The sequence below is a fragment of the Chamaea fasciata genome, unplaced genomic scaffold, assembly GCF_029207755.1.
Source record: "Chamaea fasciata isolate MVZ Bird 193981 ecotype frontalis unplaced genomic scaffold, bChaFas1.0.hap1 SCAF_2, whole genome shotgun sequence".
NCBI classification, from domain to species: Eukaryota; Metazoa; Chordata; class Aves; order Passeriformes; family Sylviidae; genus Chamaea; species Chamaea fasciata.
In genome coordinates, this window is record NW_027094087.1 from 30,515,916 (window position 1) to 30,536,121 (window position 20,206).

General features: G+C 43.4%; 2 protein-coding genes across 3 annotated transcripts in view; both read right to left on the reverse strand.

Annotated features, from left to right (window-relative positions):
- Positions 1-12,426, reverse strand: part of INTS4 (integrator complex subunit 4) — a 31,048-nt gene extending 18,622 nt beyond the window's left edge. The window contains exons 1-12 of the mRNA XM_066175574.1: positions 12,368-12,426; positions 11,381-11,575; positions 10,003-10,120; positions 9,221-9,327; positions 8,859-9,044; positions 8,054-8,104; positions 7,319-7,407; positions 6,940-7,060; positions 6,358-6,429; positions 5,174-5,348; positions 2,916-3,121; positions 501-643 (exon numbers count right to left, since the gene is read on the reverse strand). Of these exons, the coding sequence (XP_066031671.1) occupies positions 501-643; positions 2,916-3,121; positions 5,174-5,348; positions 6,358-6,429; positions 6,940-7,060; positions 7,319-7,407; positions 8,054-8,104; positions 8,859-9,044; positions 9,221-9,327; positions 10,003-10,120; positions 11,381-11,575; positions 12,368-12,421 (1,517 nt within the window). The 5' untranslated portion in view covers positions 12,422-12,426. The remainder of the gene's footprint in view (positions 1-500; positions 644-2,915; positions 3,122-5,173; positions 5,349-6,357; positions 6,430-6,939; positions 7,061-7,318; positions 7,408-8,053; positions 8,105-8,858; positions 9,045-9,220; positions 9,328-10,002; positions 10,121-11,380; positions 11,576-12,367) is intronic.
- Positions 12,427-14,239: 1,813 nt separating this feature from the next.
- On the reverse strand, positions 14,240-18,861 carry KCTD14 (potassium channel tetramerization domain containing 14). 2 transcript variants are annotated; one of them, XM_066177387.1, is made up of 2 exons: positions 18,611-18,861; positions 14,240-15,973 (listed from the first exon to the last, which is right to left on the reverse strand). In XM_066177387.1, the coding sequence occupies exons 1-2, from the start codon at positions 18,668-18,670 to the stop codon at positions 15,302-15,304; spliced, it is 732 nt and encodes a 243-aa protein (XP_066033484.1). In that variant the 5' UTR covers positions 18,671-18,861; the 3' UTR covers positions 14,240-15,301. The 2 variants fall into 2 exon arrangements, with proteins under 2 accessions (XP_066033484.1, XP_066033483.1); XM_066177386.1 differs by having other exon boundaries at positions 18,602-18,861.
- Between the last annotated feature and the right edge of the window lie 1,345 nt (positions 18,862-20,206).

A 20,206-nucleotide genomic window follows, 5' to 3' on the forward strand; every position in this document is an offset into this window, starting at 1 on the left:
GGAGCACCATTCCCTTTATTGCTTCCATTAAAAAACAAAAAAAATCTGATGCAAATGTTCCTTTGTTTTACTTAGACAGAAAAATTCCTCTTACAGCACAATACCACATGGCCAATCCAGTTATCACATCTGATATAGTCAACTACTGGTAGGTATTACTATTTAACACAATATCAAGTCCGCAAAAACACTTGCATAGAAGAGATGAGATTTTAAACTGAAAACTGAATTCATCTTTTCTGTGAATGCATTGAGTGCCTGGAATAGGGGGACATTTCCAGGAGTGGCCATCAGTTCTGGATTCCCAGTGCAAGTATTGACAAGCAAGAACAACACTGAGTTTCCACACCAGTCAGGAATAAGTACATTTTTACAGAGTAACAGGGCTGTACACCTGCAATACCTGTTACCTCCTTGGCAAGCTCAGTATTTCCTAGCACTTCACTTACTAAAAAGAAGAGGAAAGTAAGTAGACACACAAGGACACTGAACACACTCACTTCCATATGGATTCTCTGTCTGTGGGATACTTGGTCAGGTTTTTCAGTAGCTCCACCAGTGCAAGATGGATGCCTTCTTTAGTTGAAACATTGGTGCAACACAACAGTTCATGAAGTGCTTCCCGAATGTCCCTCGAAGAATCCTAAAATAAAATCCCAAGCCAGACAGCACTGAGTGAAACATGCCTGCACACACATTTACTTTAAAGGTGGCAGCCTCTGCTCCTTGGCTGAGTTAATAAAAGGGGTCTGTGAACAGCAGTGCCTGTTTCTAGTTACCAGAGCTAAGCACAGATGAAGTGACAGACCAGGCAAGTGCTGCACGAACTCCTGGTCTCATCCCCCTCTGTGCTTCCTTTGCTGGAATGAATGGGAACTGCTTCACTGCTGACCTGTTCAAGCAGAGCAAAAATCACCACTTGGTGTGGGTGATGTATCTTTGCAGTAACAGAAAAGGAAGGCATTGGGCAGCTCAGTAAAACAATCACCAAAGATTGTTTTAGCATTTTCACAGCAGCCTTTTATCGTTTTCAACCCAGGGAGCTCAATTCCACAGCCTTCCAGCCCAGTCACCAGCCTCCAGAGAGTCTGAGTAAGCACTGAGGACATGTCAATGGCTGGACAGACTAGAATATTCAGCTGATTTAATTATATTCCTTCTGCCAAAAAACCACCTTGACATTCCATATTCATCCCTAACCACATTCCTTGCAATTAGCATTTGCCTAGTGCTGCTGGACACATGGTGAAAATTTGATAGGACACAAGAAGTGGATGCTTTTCAATGGTGGATTTTACCTTTTCTAAATTATAATTTGCTAAGTATCAACAGCTCATTCATCACGGTCTTACACAAAAGAAGAAAGAGCAATCCTTTTGTAAAGGCTCTTAAATGACAGCCAACACACTCAAATGATCAAAGGGGTTTTGTTGGTCGAAGACAGACTATGACCACAGAGAAGCCAAAATCTAAGGACTGGAATGACCACAAACATAAAATACTCCAGACCACTAATAAAACCCACCAGAAATGTGGTACAGGGACAAAGAAGGCAGAAGACCATGAAGGGACAGAAATGAGCACAACTCAACAGAAACTGAGATCAAGGACAACAGGGAAAGCAAATTCCAAAGTTTGGTCAGAAAAGGAAGGAGTACCTGGTACAATTATTCTGATAAAGTGAAAGCAGTGGGGTGAAAACAGAAGTTTCACCCTCAACACCCCAGTGTTCCATATTTATGCTGCTGGAACCAATTTAGGCACCAAACTTAATCGTATTTTTCCACATCCTTTATTTTTGTACTCGAAGATGAATTTTACAGAAAAGCACCAAGCATCTTTCAGAATCAGATAAATCCATTAAAATGTTAGTAATTCTGCACTTAAGCTATCCCAATGCCTGATAAAAATTATGATAATATAAACCACAATACACATCGGATTTATCATACATGATAAGTCAGCACAGAAGAACCCAGCCTAACCAGGACATTTTTATCTTTCAATGCACACATCCCCAGCTTAAACAACTGTAAATAATGACAAAAATGTGAGGCACCTAAAGCTCATTGCTGCATTTGCAAAGTCAGATCATATGCCACAGCATTTGTTACAGACTGATGAAATAGGTTTAATTAGTTTGCTACTTCCCGAGGCACAACTGAGAGTAGTAATTGCTGCCTGGGGTCAAGGAAATAAAAGGTGAGGAGCCTGAAACAGCGGATTTGCAGCACCTCCCAAGGCACTTCCCAAAAGAAGCAGGAATTTGCCTACCACAAGCAGCAGATTTTTTAAAAAAGGCCTCAGGGGCTACAGGTCAGCAAGTAAATCAGGTCTGAGAGGAAGCAGTTTGATCCAGTACCATTCATACAGCCAAAATCTCTTAATGGATCAACCTCATCAACCAGGAAGAGCAGCTGACTTGTGCTATTCTCTGAATCCTGGCTGAACACCAACTGGGATGATGCCGGTTGGGAAAACTCAAAATTATACAGCAGAGCACACTGATAAACACTCTAAACAGAAAAAAGATCTCAGGGCCATGGCCAGCTCTGCTTGGTGAGCAAAGGTGTAGCTAAAGCAGCTAATTCAAGGAAGCAGAAAGAAAATGAAGCTGCATGCAACACTAAGTGCATAGAGGGCTGAACCACAAGACAGAAGGAAACACATGGAGGCAACAGCACAGTGATCAAAGGAAGAGTTTTTATCTGAAATGTATCTCTTTCAGAAGTATTCTGCTGTCCTGGTGCTTACAAGCTACCAGATTTTAGGAACAACTGGCAGCGTTCAAAGAGTCAAAAAACTCAGAAAAAGGGTGGGTTTGCTCTCAGAGGAAGGAACTGATTAGCCGTATATAATTAAGCACCCCAAAGCAAGCAGGAAAGCAATTCCTGCCCTCCTCAAGAATTCCTTACCTCCAAGACAGCTAACACAGTATCCAGCTGGTCCTCCCGCAGTGTGATGTTGTGGGAGATTTTTCTCATGGTGTGTATTGACTGCAACCTGACCTCCTCAATTTCATCATTAAACATGTCAACCAAAAAATCCAGGCATTTCTCCGCAAAGGAGGGTGAGGACTGAGCCAACATACACAGGGCTTCAACCGCAGCGATCCGAACCTCTGTTAAACGAGGAGCAGGGAATTAACTGTAAATTAATTAAAACTCTCTGGTTTAAAAGGATGTTCACCCAATAGTGAGGTCTTGTACTACCCAAGGGCTGGGCTGAGGAAAGACTGAGGGCAACAGAGCCTAAGTGGGACCCACTGGGAGCCTTTTCACAGGCAAATCTTCAAAACAAGTCTCACTTCTGACACAGCCCCTGCTGCTGCCATAAGCATCTGCAAAAGGGACCTGCAGGTGAAAAACAGGTCTCCAACTTATCAATAAATACTGTGTATTTCATAGTGTGTTCTGCAAGCATAGCATTAACACTGGTTTCTTAAGCAAACTAATTTAGTTAATTAAACTGTGTTTGTTTTATTCTTCCTGACATTTTAATTGCTTGGAGCTTTCACTGCATTTTTAACTTGCTACGTAGCACTTTATGAATTGCTGAAAAGCCCCAGAGAATCAATGTTTTGGCAGTTAACAGAATGAAAGTCTTCTGCTTTCTGACTTCAGATTCCTCAAATCAAAGGAAAAAGGTGCCACCTAAATACTAAAATTATTTGAATTAAAGTAAAAAAAGCATCAGAAAGCATCCTGAGTGTACTTATGCTGTAAAACACTGCAGGAATTTGAGGAGTACCCAAATATAACAAGGTAAGGCAGAGATGAGATTCTCTTCCCTATAATCATCTTCATTAGCTTCCCTAACACTTATGTGCTAGGATCCTAAAAATGGTAATTAATCTGATGTCTTGCAAACACTGTTGTTTCACTCAAATTAGCTCATCTTGAAAACATTTACGTGAACTTGTGTGGAGCTTTCAGGCCTGTTGCTCTTAAAAGAAGATATCTGACTCCTCAGGATTCTGATCAAGTACAAAAATGCACAGACATCAAGACCCCTGCTTGCTCAGTAATGAAGATTTTGCCACAGCTCTGAGTCTCCATGGTCATTAAGACCCAGGTATTAAGAGAAGAGAAACATTTTGCCAATATTGCTCTCATAAGATGACACACTAATTCAGATTTACATTACAACATGGAATTCAAGACACGAAGCAGCGTTGGCAGTCCGGGAGAGCTCAGCAGTATTTAAAAATGCTGCAGTGGAGAGAGAGATCCGTGTGTACTTCAAATTTGTTAATTTTATCCACATTCCTCAACAGCATCATAGTGACGTAAGACCTGTGGCACAAGAAACTGGAGAACACATTCCATCGGGACGAGGGGCTGAACTGGTGAAACGCTTTTTATTGTTAGTCAGGAAAAAATAAAAATAGGTGCACTTGCAAGCTTCAGGGAGAATTTAGCTACTGGGAAAACATGCATTTATTTGCAGGACTCATGGAACAATAAACCCACTTTTACAACACAATCTGCAACAATATTTTTGTTACAGTGGTTTTGTATGCTTTAACTTAACCTTCATTCTTCAGGTAACAATAAAGGCAAATTCAAAAATAACATTCAGAGCTTGGAATTGTCATGGTTTATGCAAGTACCAGCCTCGTGCTGTACCAGGGGAGGTTTAGATGAGATATTAGGGAAAACATTTGGGTTGTCAATCATTGGAACAGACTATACAGGGAAGTCGTGGAATCACCATCCTTGTAAGTGGTCAGAAACCATCTGGACGTGGCACTTAGGGACATGGTTTAGTAGTGGACTTGGTAGTGTTGGGTTAACATTTGGACTCAAGGGTCTTAGAGGTATCTTCCAACCTAAATGATTCTATGCATTTCCTTCCTGCTGACAAAACACCAATTTCAAACAGCAGCAACTAACTCTGCCAATTTCTGCTCTATTTAAGTCAACAACAACAAAAAATATTTTCAGTGGGTTTCTGCAGAAGCAAAACCATTTATTACTGTATATGTTACTAAAACTTTAGCATTTATAGAAAGCTATTTGCTTTTGGCTACTCAACTGAACATTTCTATCCAAAATTCTGTGCAACACTACAGTACCTTTGAAACAACTGCCACATCAGAGATCACTATGATGCTTATTAGCTAACACACATCTCCCCCCTTTAGCTAATGCCATGGCAAGCTAACACTTACCGTACATCTCATCTTCCAGGCCATGAACAAAAGCTCCACAAGCTCCTGATTCAATCAAGTTCACAGCACCAGTATCAATCTCCTCTTTGGGAGCATCATCTCCCCACTTCCTGCCACTTGAGAACTCCCCAGAGCTGTAGAGCTCTTTGGCTCGCTCGTGTGCAGTGCGTTTCCTCTGTCCAAACAAACAACTCAGTCACAATCACATCAACTTCACAAGATGATAGAACAAAATATTAAACTGGATCTGAAAACAGATGTAGCTGGAGGCTTAGACATTGACACACATGCAAGTGCTAAGAAAAGCACACAGTATCTACTCTTCTATGGTTATTTCTAACTGCCAGTAACTCATTGTAGTTTTGATGTATGGAAAGGATAATAAATACATTTTAATTAACATATTCTTAGACATACATTGTGAAAACAGTCAAACTGGGTCAGAACAAAGGCCCATCTAATCAAGAAGCCAATAAGTGATCTGCAAAAATGCTATCACTTTGCAGTTCAACTTGTTAAACTGCAATAATTTAATGCTATCAATACTATCCAGAGTTCAGCAACGTGTAAAATGGAATATTCATTGTGCTTGCTAGTCTGCCTCCTTTCCCCACACTCTAAATGAACCTGCACAGCACTTTCTTTAACAGCCTTTACAAAGCAGCACACCAAAAACAGCAGCTCTTCACCATTCTTGTAGACAAAAACATATTACCATAACCTTGGGCATGTTGCTTAAGGAAGGAATGTTACTGAAAGGTTTAGCTCACAGGGCTGAGTAGCCTTTAGCTACTCATGTTTCTTGGAATGTTGATGGGTTTTGATCAGCTCTTGCAGGATGTTTCCAAGAGCTTGCTCCTAGAGCTAGGATGCATTCTTTCCATACACAAGAAGCAAAGCTTTTTAGCCAAAAGACTATTAGAACACCACAAACGTTTACCTCTCAGTTGTTGCAAAACCTGAATAGCCTGGAGCTGTTTCTTACATGCTTGGTTAATGAAATCTAAAACTAGCAATTGCTCCATTGACTTTAATCTAAAACAAAACCTGTCATCATCAATTAACTCTCAGCAATCCTCAGGCAAGGACAAGGTGAACAAGCACACTCAGTATTAACATACCCACATAACCTTGTGTGATTTTAGTACCTACATACAGGTAAACAAACCCAAACACTTACATACCCTCAGATCTGACATGAGCTTCTTGTCAAGGGTCTGCTCCAAGAAATGGGAGCTAACTTGTTGCATAGAACCCTAACGAAAAAAAAACCATCAAAAGGAAGAAACAGTATTATTCTAAACTGCACCATATAATTTCTCGACTTATCCCAACATGGCATCCAATCTTATCCACTCATTCTAATAGCTTTATGCAATGCCTGACACTATTGTACATCAGAGTCTAAAAATGTGAACTTAAAGAGTCAGAACATCTTATTTTCCCACTGAGGTTAATATGGCTTTTCTTGAGTTCATTGGTTCACATGTCCTGTGGTAGAGAAATTGGGGCAGGGAACTATGACAAGGATTTGGTTTTTTCTTTAATACTCAACCATCTACTCTCAAGGAAAGAATCACTGCACAGCTGAGCTGAAAAACTGTTGGGTTTCCTCAACCTCCCTCATTTCTTTCACCTCAGAATTCTGGAAGAATTTCACCTATACAGTTTTAAACATTCTCCCATTCTTTTTTTTCCAAACATATATGAAAAGTCAAGTAACTTAAGAGAAACTATCCTTTGTTAAAGAAAGGAATCCAACTTACCAATAACTTGGCAGCTTGTACTCTTACAACCCAGGAACCATCACTAACCATATGGCAAATTTTTCCAAAGGCATCATCAACCAAACGAATTTCTTCATTAGAAGAAGGAATCGGGACGATGCTGACAAAGAGAAATCAGTTTGTTGATTGTATCCCATACGGGATGGCATCAAGAAGAAACAACTATGCTGAATTCCTATGAATGTGTAACAAATACCAGGAACCAAAACTTCACTGCATCAGTGCATCCTCATCAGGCATCAGCCCTTTGTATACATCAGTTTCCTAGCAGCTCCTCCTCAGACCTACCAGCACAAAACTCTCAGGATTAGGAAGATAACTTGGCCAGTCCTTTGAGGACAGTGCATGCAGGACCTACCTTTCAGGGTAGAGCTGACTGAGGACCCAAATCAGCTGAACTGCAGCACTGCGCACTTGCTCGTAATCATCTGCCAACAGCTTGCAGGCCTGAAAGAACATTCACAGTCCAATACACCTGAAACATCTCCACCTGAGCTGTCATTCACTTCCCACAACGTAACCAGCATCCTCACCACGAGACACTTTGGACAGATTAAAAATCAAGATGAATCCAGTCTTCCCTGGTACTCCCTAGTATTTCCAAGTTTGATCAGGCAGACTGGATCTAATCAAGTCAATCAGGCACATGTTATAAACTCTAGAACTGCCTGTACTATGCAATAAGGATAAAATGTGAGTCTGCACATTTTGAACTGATTTGATACAGGCTGCAGCTGCACAGCTTTACTGATATAACCAATACAGGCTTCACGGGTACGCTCCATTGAACAAGGGTTTGAGACTTCCAGACTATGACTGCCAGATGACAGGAATGACTTCATCATGCCCTGCCCTTCCCATGATCACCTCCCCAACAAACAATATATAATAAACCATATGGTTTAGTGCATTTAAGCACAATGGATGGAGAATACCCTTTTATTTCCACTGTCATACGACAACAAGGAATATCGGCAACCTAAGTGTAAAATACTCCTCCTCTGCTCAGTGCCCTCCTCCTCACAAAACACACTGCCAGAGAATTCAAAAAGAAAGATATGCAAACAAGTACAAAACAAATACAAGGGTTTACCTGACTATAAATAGCTTGCTGTAACTTTAATCCTCTTTCATGAAGCTGTAGCTACATAGAGAAAAAAAAAAACAAAAACCAAAAACAAATGCAAGGAAGTGTAAGTACAGGTTTAAGGAACACTGACTAAGTTTTCACCACTGTTTTTCTGTTTGAGCTGCTTGCAATTCTTGACTGCTGCTATAATTAAAAAAATTGCAGTATCTTGACCATAGTATTTTAAATAATATTCTTGACTTCAGTGTAATTTTTTAGCTTCACACTCATTCATACTTAGACTAGGGAAAAACAACTTAAACAAGCACACTGCCTGCTCATTCTCCCAACCCTCAAAAAAATTTTAGTGTTAGCCATATTCAACCACAATTAAAACAGATAATTAATTACTTTACTACCATTCCTGAAACATGGATGCAAAAGTCAATGAGTTTTCGTGCCATCTAAATCTTTCCATTACTGAACCACAGGGAGAGCAAAGTGTTTCTTTTTAGAAGGATGAGTAAGTACAATGTCCAGGAGAGGAAGATTTCAGAGAGATTCAAGTGCAATCTGATCTCCTCAAATGCATCTTCCCTCTTTCTTTGGAGTTTAAGAACATTAATTCAAAGATCCTTGTTGACCATCACATTAGATGGAATATTGTTATAAACTCTAAGGGTAATAGATACGGTAATTGATACATAAAACAGGATTTTATTAATTAAAATAATCTCTAAATCAAACCTCTTTGGATTACTTTGCGGCCCTCTCTCAGCTTCCTTATACAACCCCAAACCATTTCTTCCACGGTGCCAGCTACACTTACCATTGCTTTTATAGCTGCAGTCCTAACTCGAGGGTCCTGATCATTAAAATGATCTCCTATTATCTTCTGGACATCTTTGGCTGCCTGGCTTTCAGCCTCTTTTGCAACACCTTTTTCCACTGGGCCAAGACAGCCAATTAGCTGAAGACACTTATTCCTTACACCATGAGAAGAATCTGTCAGATGCTGTGGAACAAGAGACAAGCAAATGTAACTGCAACATCGTGTTATGTTTCCCAGCAGTTATCAATGTTAGTATTGTAACAGTTTTTTGAGAAAAAAGAAAATAATTTAAATACTGACTACCTTTTTTTTTCTTGTGGGAGGGACAAAAGTTCCCTGGTCCAGGGAGACCTCCTTACCTTGCAGGCTACCTCCACCAGCCTCATCCTGACAGATGGATTCTCTGGGAGTTTTGTGCCAATCACTAACAGGGTGTCCAACAGCTGAGCAAGGACTTGGTGAGACTCTGCAAAACAGAAGAGTGAAAGGCTATACATTACTTTGCTGAACTCTCACCAGCTACAGACTGATCCACATTGGAAGGCCATCCTGAAACCTCCTCCTTCCAAGGCCTGAAGCAGCCCAGCTCCCTCAGCTATGCCTTGTACATCACACACTCCAGTCCTCCACCACCTCAGTGCTTCTGCTGAACTCACATAACCTCAGCAGCACTAATCTGGCACCTGGGGACCCAAAACTGGATAAGGTATTCCAGATGTGGCCTAACCAGTGCTGGGTAAAAGGCTGTAATACCCTCCCCTGGCCTGCTGGCTACACTCCTGTTGATAGTGAGTTGGCCTCTAGCATGATACAAAAACCTCCTATTCAAACACATTTCCATTTTAAGCAAAACTGTCTTGTAGAAAGGAGAACTTCAGAAGCAACAGCTCTCAGATGTAGATGCAAAGGCAAATTTTGCACTCCTTTGGAACAAAGATATAAAGCAGGCAGGTCAGAGGAACATTCTTCTCCCCTTCAGAATATGGTGTCATCTGTCATCATTCACAAAACCAGAAAATAAATACTCTAACCAGCAATTCCCAATTATACACCTGAGATGTAAGGCCTTGCCACTGTCCCAAATGCTTTGACAGGATGATTCCACCTTCATCTCAAGCACCACATCAAAAGTGAGACTTACTCTCGTTCTGAAGCGTGTTAATGGCATCATCCATAATGCAGTCTGGGGAAAATCCTGCAGTCTTTGACAACAACCCCAGCAAGGATGCAATCTTCAGTCTCACAGAGGCATCATTCTCCTGGAAAGAAACAACACCCCAAAAAAATCCCCAACACAGCAAGGTTAAACACAAAAATAGAAGATTATATATTACCTACACACATCGACTCATTCAAGAAACAGCAAATGCTGTCACAGGTGATAATTACATAAGTAAGCCTCATTAATTAATATTCCTTTAAAATAAATTTCAGAAGTTCATGCATTTTAAAGATTTATTTTGAGGCTTCTGTAGACCCAGGCACACAAGACTTCTGGTCATAACTGGATGGTCCTTCTTTCACTGTATTGCCAAGGCTATCCAATGCAGAGTAGAAAGGCAAAAAGTCATCTGCATGTCATGTCTTGACCTTACCAATCATTTGTGCAACGCTGAACACAGAGGTGCAGAAACATGACAATAACAAATATCCCACCTTTCAACAAGAAATTTTACAGTTACAACTGTTACATCTTTCAGGTGTTTAAGAGAGATTTCAGTGCCACACACAGCCTCCAAGTGACAAATATGACACCCAAGGGAGTAGTCCCTTTCTCAATTGAACTGAGAAACAGTTTTTATTTTAAGGTTGAAAGTATGTGTTTGAACAATGGACACTGTCATCAGGAGTGTATGGGGACTGTTCTACCAAAATACATAGGGTTGAAGGAGCAGATATTAGGAAGAAATTCATTACTGAGAGGATGGTGAGGTGAAGGTTGCCCAGGGAAGCTGACTCACCCCTGGAAGTGCTCAAGGCCAGACTGGATGGACCTTTGGGCAACCTGGTCTAGCAGAAGGTGTCCCTGTCCTAGCAGAGGGGTCAGAAGTGGATGATCTTTAATGTTCCTTCGAACCCAAACCATTCCATGATTCTGTGATTTTCAAGGTTCTGGTCTTTACCACATAAGTAATAGCTAAAAGGTTTTTCCACTGCTAGAGAAAATTAAGAACAAGGTAAGGACACACCAGTCAGGAAAGAGTTGGATAAAGCTGAAACAGCTCTGGACAGCCAGGCTCCCTGGAAAACTTGACACGTCTTTTGTCCCTTGCCAAGTTAACTTCCACATAGGCCATGTGCAGGGATGACACTGCCACACCCTTGTCACAGGTTCTGAAACCATCAGCACAGGAACCAAGTACCACAATCAGAAATCACCTGGGTCAAGGGCTACAGTTGTTCACTCTCAGCCCACGCTGCTGGCAACTGAGTCAGCAACACAGAAGCCTGTGAGCCCCTGTTCAACATCCCACACCAAGCAAACAGGTGCAAGCATGTTTGCCTCCCAGCCTCACCACCTTGTAATAATGCTCCAGCAGGATCCTGACAACCCCTTCCACACTCTCCACTTCCACGGGCTTCCTGGCAAACTGGAGCAGGTACTGCAAGGCATCTGCAGGCGAGGTGGCTTTGCACAGGTCCACGTGGAGCGCTGCCGACTTGCTGGGCTTGGTCAGCCGCAGCTTCTTAGTGGACAGGTCCTCATGCTGCTGCTGTGGGCAGAGGGACACAGCTCAGAAACACAGCGTATCCAGACCCACTCCTTCCCAGACTGAACATGGGGAGGGCTAAGGAAGCTCCCATGTCCCACGGCAGTCACTAGCCTCTCCTTCATCTATCCCAGGAAGAAACAACCTCAGACCGCTGTGGCTGTTACTGTCCTGTCAAGGTAGAGACTATTCCCTCAAAACACGGCCTCTCCCCACCCTAGGCTCAAATCCTGCTGCTTCCAACACCAAACGACTAATCCATGGCAAACATGACTTATTCCACTCCCGCCGGCCTGGAGCAGCCCAGAAACTCGCTGTAGGTGCTTCCCCCAGTGCCGGGCTGGGGGATGGTGCGTCTTCCCTGCAGCAGTCCTGGCCCTACTCAGGGCAAAGGATCAACAGAACGGGTCTGGTTGGAAGGGACCACACTGGGTCATCTCGTCCAACCTCCTACTCAAGCAGGGTCATCTCAGACCAAACTGCACAGGACTGCGTCCGAACGATTCTTCTGTATCTTTAATGTGGGAGACTCCACAACCTCCCTCCCTCCTCACCCTGAAGGGAACACGTCCCCTCAGACCTCTCCCCTCCGGCAGCTCCAGCCTTTTTAAACTCGGGGCCGACCCGTCCTACTCCTTCCCTACTCCTCAGGGGCCGCCCCAGCCCGGACACCCGGCGGACGGGTGGCGCTCCCAGGCTCGGCGCCGGGCTGGGTTTCCCGCCTGACCTGCCGGCGCCTCCCGCCGCATGGCAGAGCTTGGAGCCGTCCATCCTGGCCCAGGGGGAACGTGTTACCTGGACCACCTTGGTGAACTCCTCATACACCCGCTTCTTCAGGTGCGCCGCCATGACGCCGCGCCGCAACCCGGAAGAGGAGCCCATAGAGCTGCCGCAGGGTGGGGCCAGAGGCGCGGCCGCTCTCTCCGCCCGGAGGCCGCACTCGATGGTGCGGCGGCCTCCCGTTGCCATGGGGACGCGGGCCCAACATGGCGGCCGCGGCTCGGCCCGCCCGTCAGCCACACGCGTCCACCCGCCCTGCCCCAGGGCGTCTGCCCCGCGCTGTTTCCCCCAAAGAGTACACCCAGGGTTCACCAGTATTCGATTTTCAAGCCGATTTTCCCACCTATTTCTACTCCTTTAGCGAACAAAGAAACTAATGTTCATCGGTTCTAAATTACATAGTTCTCTTAATTAATTAGTGTTCTGTCCTCTATTGGTTATTTATTCTTGCTTCTCATGTTAAGCAGTTCCCATCTTTCAGTCTTTTTGTTATCTTTTTCCCAGATCGGGAGTTTTGCAGCAAATACTGAAGAGTCTTTGTTAGTCTCGTTATCTTCTGGTTTCTGCAAAATTCCCTTGTAGTCTGTAAATTCTGCATTTTTTTTGTATCCACTTTCAGAAATACATCGCGCTCTCGCAGGTTTTTTCATCGAAGCATACAAGGGTTAGTTTAGCAAAATTTAAACTTTCGGTGATTTTCCCAATCAAACTCTAACAATAACAGTTTGTGTAAAGAAACTTACACACGTTCTGTCTAGAAGTGACTTAAGACTAATGCAATGCTAATGAATAATATACTGCTCATGATTAATTAAAACACTTAATTAAAAATAATTAGAAAATTTATTTCCATCAGAATCGTAGAATCACTAAAGTCAGAAAAAAATTTCTAAGATCATCGACTTCAACCATTAACCCAGCACTGTCAAGCCTACCACTAAACTCTGTCCCCAAGTGCCACATCCACACATTTTTTTGAGCACTTCCAGGGATGGTGACTTGACCAATTCCTTGGGCAGCCTGTTCCAGTGTCTGATCACCCTTCCAGTGAATGAATTTTTCTTGATTATTTTCCTGGCACAGCTTGAGGCTATTTCTCTTGTCCTGTCCCTCACCTGGCTACAGCCTCCTTTCAGGCAGTTGTAGAGAGTGATAAGGTCCCCCCTGAGCCTCCTTATCTGCAAGCTGAACACCCCCAGCTCCCTCAGCCGCTCTTCATCACTGGTGCTGGAGCCCTTCCTCAGCTCTGCTGCCCTTCTCCAGGACACTCAAGGGCCTCAATGTCCTTCTTGGAGTGAGGGGCCCCAAACTGAACAGAGGATTCGAGTGTGTGCCTATTAAAGTTTCCCATGGCAGCAGTCCTATAGACTTAGCAGGTTGGTTGGTGTGAGGCTTTAACTATTCTATACTGAGATTGTTTTCTCCTAATATCTAATTTTCATCTCTGTTGTTGCGACTTAAGCCAGTTCCTCCACCCTTAAGTACGTAAAAAGTGTAACGGATCTCTTTAAAAATCAGCCTTTTGTCTATTGGGAAGCCTCCTCAATCTCACTTCTTCCAGGCTGAGCACCACCAACCACTTGGTTATGATCAAAAGAGCCTATTTCCTAAACCTTTTTGTCCTCTCAGACACTGATTGTACCCATTTTTACCAAGGTTATGAATGTGAGAGATGTCAGAGTCCCTTCACACCTACAGCAGAACTGCCCCGCAGTCACTGGAGTGACTCATGGCTGTCACTGAGGGGAGGTCCATGCTAGGATAAGCACATCTGAAGCACGGCTTAATTAGGAGTGATTCAAATCTGTTACCCTAAAGACAAAACTCCAGGTCTTTAGAACTGGGGTATCTTGAGGAGGAAATGTCAGTAAATAAAGTACTTCTGCATCATTCAGAAAAAATTAAAAAATTTATTTGAAATCCCAGGGACCATTCTACGATTCTATGGTTATTGTCCTTGACTGAAAGAAATCCATCTTCTGAGAAGTAAAGGAAATATGATCTTTATCAAATCAGCCATTATGATTCTCAGAGTAATTAGACCCAAGCCATCTCCAGTATAAAAATAAACTTTCAAATCCTAAGATTTTTTAAAACACATTGTGGAATGCAACTTCTGTTCTGTAAAAGAGAATATGCAGTCTGTTGCTTCACTACCACTTCCTTCCCACCAAATCATGGCAGGTTTTCCCAATTCTTCCAGGAGCTTATGTAGTTAGAAATAGCATCATCATAATAATGAGTGTCATAAGAAAGAGATTAAGATTGCGTGGTCTGAAAGAGGACTGTGTGTCCTTAGATTATAAACTCCTCACATCAGTGACGGTATTTTTGCCTTTTGTTGATCCTGGACCATAGCTGAGGTTCTCTGTTTTTCCTTCAGAACAAATAATAAATAATGGTAATAAATACATTGACTAGAGAGTAGGCTGTCTCCTGGAGGAATAAGAAGAGATCATAGGACACTGAATCCTTCCTTTTAACCCAGATTCTAGTGTAGAAAGGAGGGAGAAGAATAGCTTTTGCCATCCCATTAAGAAACCAAATTTAATTCGAGTCTGTGGTAATGTCACTGTTTCACAGTGGCCTGTTCCCATTTGTACTGAGAGCAACTCTACATGTCCATGAGACATATTTGGGATTATGCATTTCCCCTAGGTTGAGTGAGGTTGGCTCCGTTCACAGATCCATCTCTTCGAACTGAATGAATAGTAAGTAAAATCCCTCCTTTTCCTGAAGCCTTTTAAATCCCCTAAAAAGTTATCCCCTAAAGCCCAAGTAAGGTGGCTCTTAAGTGCTCTTTGATATGGCAAACAGACAAAGGAGATCCTTTGTTGGCCTGTGCATTTCTTCCTGTCCCTCTGGTAGCCCATGGTTTAGTCTCCACAGTCCAGGTTACTTTGTTCCAGTAATTGCTTTCTAATGTTCCCTATCAATGTTGGCACTTTGCTACCACCAGGTGAACAGGAACTTGTAGAAGAAGTCGTGCGATTTGAAGCGAAAACCTTTTTCAGCAATATGGGGCTGAAAGGATATTTTATACCCTTTGGCTTCTACATCCATTTGAATGCAGTCCAGCAGATCAGAAATACTTGGCACAGCCTTCCAGGGGCCAAACTTCACCACGGATTTTTTATCCATGTCCAAACTGTTCAAGGCATCCTGACACCTGGCTGCGTCCTCCTCGGTTCTGACCACGCATACGATGACGCTGGACTGTCGGCATGCAACCGCTTCTGCCCTCGCAATGCGGATCATCAGCTCAATGTTCTCACTGTAGTTGGGCACACGAGCCAGAAACTGCCTCCTTGCCACGAGCTCCCCAAAGATCTGTGGGGAGTCCTCCAGCTGCTTGATCAAAGGCTCTATGTCATAGAACAGTGCCTCCTTGTAGACGTCCTGTATGCACTGGGTGGGCACTTGGTTGCTGCGCAGGTACTCCAAGATGTATTTGAAGTAGGTGCCTGGCCTGTCAATGAAGAACCTCCCTTCAGAATCAGTCCTGAGTTTGGGCTGGCCAGTGAACATCTCTGCCAGCTTGGAGCCAGGGTGTTTCTTCAAGGTGCTCAGTGTTGTCGTGTACATCTCCCCACCAACATTTAACTCCACAATCGGTGACAACTGAAAAAAGAACCATAGGGAAAAAAAAAGGTGACAAAAAGCCATGTGCATTATCAGTCTGAGGTCATCAACATGGAAGTGTCAAGGAAAAGACAGATGATTGTGGCTGGAGGATGGAGTGATGGTGTGAAGTGCAGTATGAGCTCCCATTTTGTGGGCATCAGATGGGAACCTCCACCTGATTTATTGCAAAAAGCAGATACAGGATGCTTATACAGCTGTCGCAACCAGAGCAGCAGAGACTTGGACATTTCTAAATGGCTAAGTCCTCACCTCATCTCTGGGATGTAGGAAAGTGTCGTTTTCCTGGTGGGAAAGAAGGAAAAAAGTACCCAACCTAGGGAAGCTGTGAGTGGCTACATGGATCTCGTAGGTCACTCACAGGCATTGTCCCTGTGGGCCACCTACAGCAAGAGCAGTACGTGAGCTCTCACCCACCCCATGTGCAGAGGGACAAAGATAGAGCCCAAAGCTGTGCCACTTCATTTTTATAATCTGAACTGTTCTGTTCTCTTTGAAAGAGAAACTAAAGCTCTTTCAACTTTATAAATAGGTGGCATTGGCTTACAGTTATCCAGGGGTTCAGCTACAAACACTGAATTAAGACACAAAAATCCATCATCTCAGAGGTGCAGGACAGAAGCTGTTTAGCAAAGTACCTAAAAATGTATTATGGCTTCAGTTAGGAAGTAACTGACATGGACTTAAGAGGGGAAAATGTAAAGATTGTGGGTTTGTTTGCATTTTTTGACCCTCTGTATTAACACCATTCTCTGAATTGGAAGAGGCCTGAATACCTGAAAAACTGGACTTTTTTAATTGACCTTCCTGTATGGTCAGTTCTGAAAAATTTTACTAGCTTCCCTTTGCACTTGGTCATTTTATGTAGTACTCAGCAGATGAAAAGAAGAGGGAAGAAAGAAAGAAGACAGATCTTTTCCCTCCTGCCAACAGTACTGTAATGCAAGTCACAAGGCAGGCCAGGGCCACACCTGCCATTGGGAAGGCATGAGTGAATAAACAACGCTATTTTCCAGGAGCTCACCTGCACTTTCTTGGATCTGATCACGAAAGGAGCTGCCTCAGTGCTGCTGGTCACATGCCTCAGGTGAAGTGTGTACTTAAGTGCTTAGCTGGATCACATGGGCACAGACCCACAGGATGACGTGAGCCACCAAGAGAAGGGGGGGACTCCTGTGCCTTCTCCCCGTCGTGTTCTTGTACCTACCTAACCTACCTACGTCCTCTCTTGCTCACCTCATGCCAGCTCTGCTTCTCTTTCATCTTAGTGAGCTGGATTGGCTAACAGAGGATTTAACAAGCCCAGAGCTGACAACAGGATGAGACTAGGAACAGACAGCCTGGTGCAGAGGGAGACCTTCCCTTTAAACAGGAGCAAACTATCAGATTTAGCAGAAATTTCCTCACACCCTAAGCAAGCCAGGGAAGCAACAGAAGATTCAGGCCAGAGACCCTGCTGGAATATTGCTTTGCATTAGTGGGTAGTTTCATCTCAAGAGGAATCATTTACACTCGGCTCGAGAAGACAAGCACTATTCTGTCTGAGACTATCTTGTGATTTCCACCCACTGAAAAACACAGCTCAAAGCTGTTTCTGTAGTCAAGTCTCTCCCCAGGAGCTTTGCCATTAGTCTAAGATATACCAACAGCACTCCCCACCAGGGATCATTTGACAGGAAAGTCTCAGACTTTCGAGCCTTTGTTCCATTTTCAGATGGCAAGTCAGATGTTTCATGCTGTTTGTCACTAATACAAATGGATAACATGTTATTCCTTAATACTGTAGCCCAACTAACTTCATGTTCTTGGCATCCTGATTCATTGTTTTAGGCTGGCATCAAAGTGGCTCCCAGTGGACTGGAAGTACTGGCACCAGCTGATTCCCAGTTCTGAAATTAGCCAGCAAGGTAACACTCAGGAAAGTAATTCCATCTATTTGTGCCCCAGTTTACTATCTGTGAAATAGTTACTTCCATAGGGAAGCATTTTGCAACTTACAAGTGAAAAGTGCAACATAGGAAGATTGGGTTTTCCTCATACAGAGAGGTCTGGAGAAGAGATTGTTCAGCTTTAGCCAAGAAGACAAACTAGTTAGCAACAGACTGAGGGCAGAGGAGAATAAAAAGAAATAATCTCATCACTGATTTCCACCTAGTAACACGCTGCTTGTCTGAGATAGCCATTAATTTTCATTATAGCTAGAAAAACTACTGCTCCCACCTGATGATCCTCCATGTCAACAACACAGGGCAGCTTTGGTATCATTAGAGACTCATAAGACTTGTTGAAAACCCCCAAAACCTACAACAGGCTTTTATTTAGGGATCTGACCAATTGAATTTCACAATAATTGAATTCCATTTCTTGCCAAAGGAGAAGAAACACTGTGGTTATTTGGTGTTGTCAGATCTTGCGTGCCTGTGAGAGACCTGGCCCTCCTGCAACACGACAGGTGCAAACTGGCCAGACACAGCTTTTTAAACAGAATCTTCTTAGAGGTATATCTGTCTTCAGATTAACATATGGGGGGGAAAAAAACCCACTCAAATGTAGCCCAGCAGGGGTGCTTTGATCCCGCATGAGGGGACTGTGCCCTTGAGCACATACCTTACTCACCATATGCAGGCTGCTGGTGACCTGCTTCCCCAGGGGCTTGTGCTCCGACGAAATACTCATCTTCCCCTGGAGCTGAGGACTCGGCTGTTTGGGAGAACCGGCTGCTCAGTGCTAGTGTCCAAGCCCTAGTGGGCAGGATGGCTCCCAGCTGTGCTCCAATCCTGTTTCACTTGGTCTTTCTTGGCTGGGTCAGCTTTCCCCTGCTCCCAGCCCAGCTGCTGCCACGGAGGCTCTGGTTTGTCCCAGGCAGAGTCCTGGTTCTAGTTGCAGGCGTAGGGAGAGGGGAGGGGACAGCCTGAAAGCGGAAGTATTTGCTCATTAGTTTTCTGGCAAGCAACAAGGTGCAGGGTGGACTTGGCTGCCAGCACACACCTTGTGCATTGCTATCTGAATGGTGACTAAGGGCTGAATAATCCTTTCCAAGGGAGGTCCAGTGCACCTCCGATGAGCCCCGTGAGGGGTGCTTGTGTGTCCACCTCTGCCTTGACAACTGCTTGCATCAAAACCAGTAAACATTTTCATGGCTTTTTTAGCCTTCATGCACTTCTGCTTTAAAGCACAGTTTACCCTAAACAATTTCATTGATCCCATTTGTCACTCGCACTGATGACAGATCTATGGGGTGTCTACGACCTATCTGAGGTGGTGGCATTTTCTTCCTCGCCCATACAATCTCTGGGCACTGAGTAATTTGTGCAAGGTAAATAAAGCCAAACCTGAATCTCTGCTTGAGCATAAACTCTTCTTTTCAATAGGCCATAAATATTTGATTATTATCTTTGCATGACATTGATTTCTAATATCCTGTATCCACCAAATATAGAATGTGGACAGCACCACAGGTTTAGTGGTTGTAAGACTATCACAAAATCAAAACACAAGGATGCAGTGAAGGTGAACTTGAAAGTACTTAAAGGGGGGCTTATAAAAAAAGGAGAGTGAATTTTTGCCTGAGCACATAGTGGCAGGACAAGGGGGAACACCTTTGAAGATAAAAAGAGAAGAGATTTAGATTAGATATAAGAAGAAATTCTTTACTCTGAGAGTGATGAGACACTAGCACAGGTTGAGAAAGCTGTGGATGCCCCATCCCTGGAAACGTTCAAGGCCTGGTTGGATGGGGCTTTGAGCAACCTGTTCTAGTGAAAGGTGTCCCTACTCATGACAGAGGTGGGTTTGGAATTAGATCATCTTTGAGGTTCCTTCCCAATCCAGACCAATCTGTGATTCTATGATGATTCTCTGTCTGTGTTAATTTATTAAATGCAGACTATTACATCATAGCTAGCCTAAATAACCTCTCCAGAGCCAGACCACAGCCCTGCAGGGTCTCCAGGTAGTTCTAAATGCACTGTTGCTTTCAAATTTGTCTTCAGGCCTCTCATCACTTCTGTGTCTTTGTTTCATTATGGTGGCAAAATTGCCATGGGCATGATTGTCCAGAGATGTAACTTAATATTTGTAAGGAGAGACAATATCTTTTATTAGATCAGCTGATACAGATGGATAAAACTATCCATGTTTTAGGGCACACGAGGCATTCCCATGCCTGTCAGATTCTGCTTCAGCTTGCTCAGGGCTTTTTTCCCATTTTTT

Coding starts and splice junctions, on each gene's coding strand:
- KCTD14 (XM_066177386.1), bottom strand. CDS start 18,670: ATGAGTATTTCGTCGGAGCACAAGCCCCTGGGGAAGCAGGTCACCAGC. Junction 15,974..18,601: donor GCCTGCATATGGTGAGTAAG/GTATGTGCTCAA, acceptor TTCTTTTTTCAG/TTGTCACCGATTGTGGAGTT.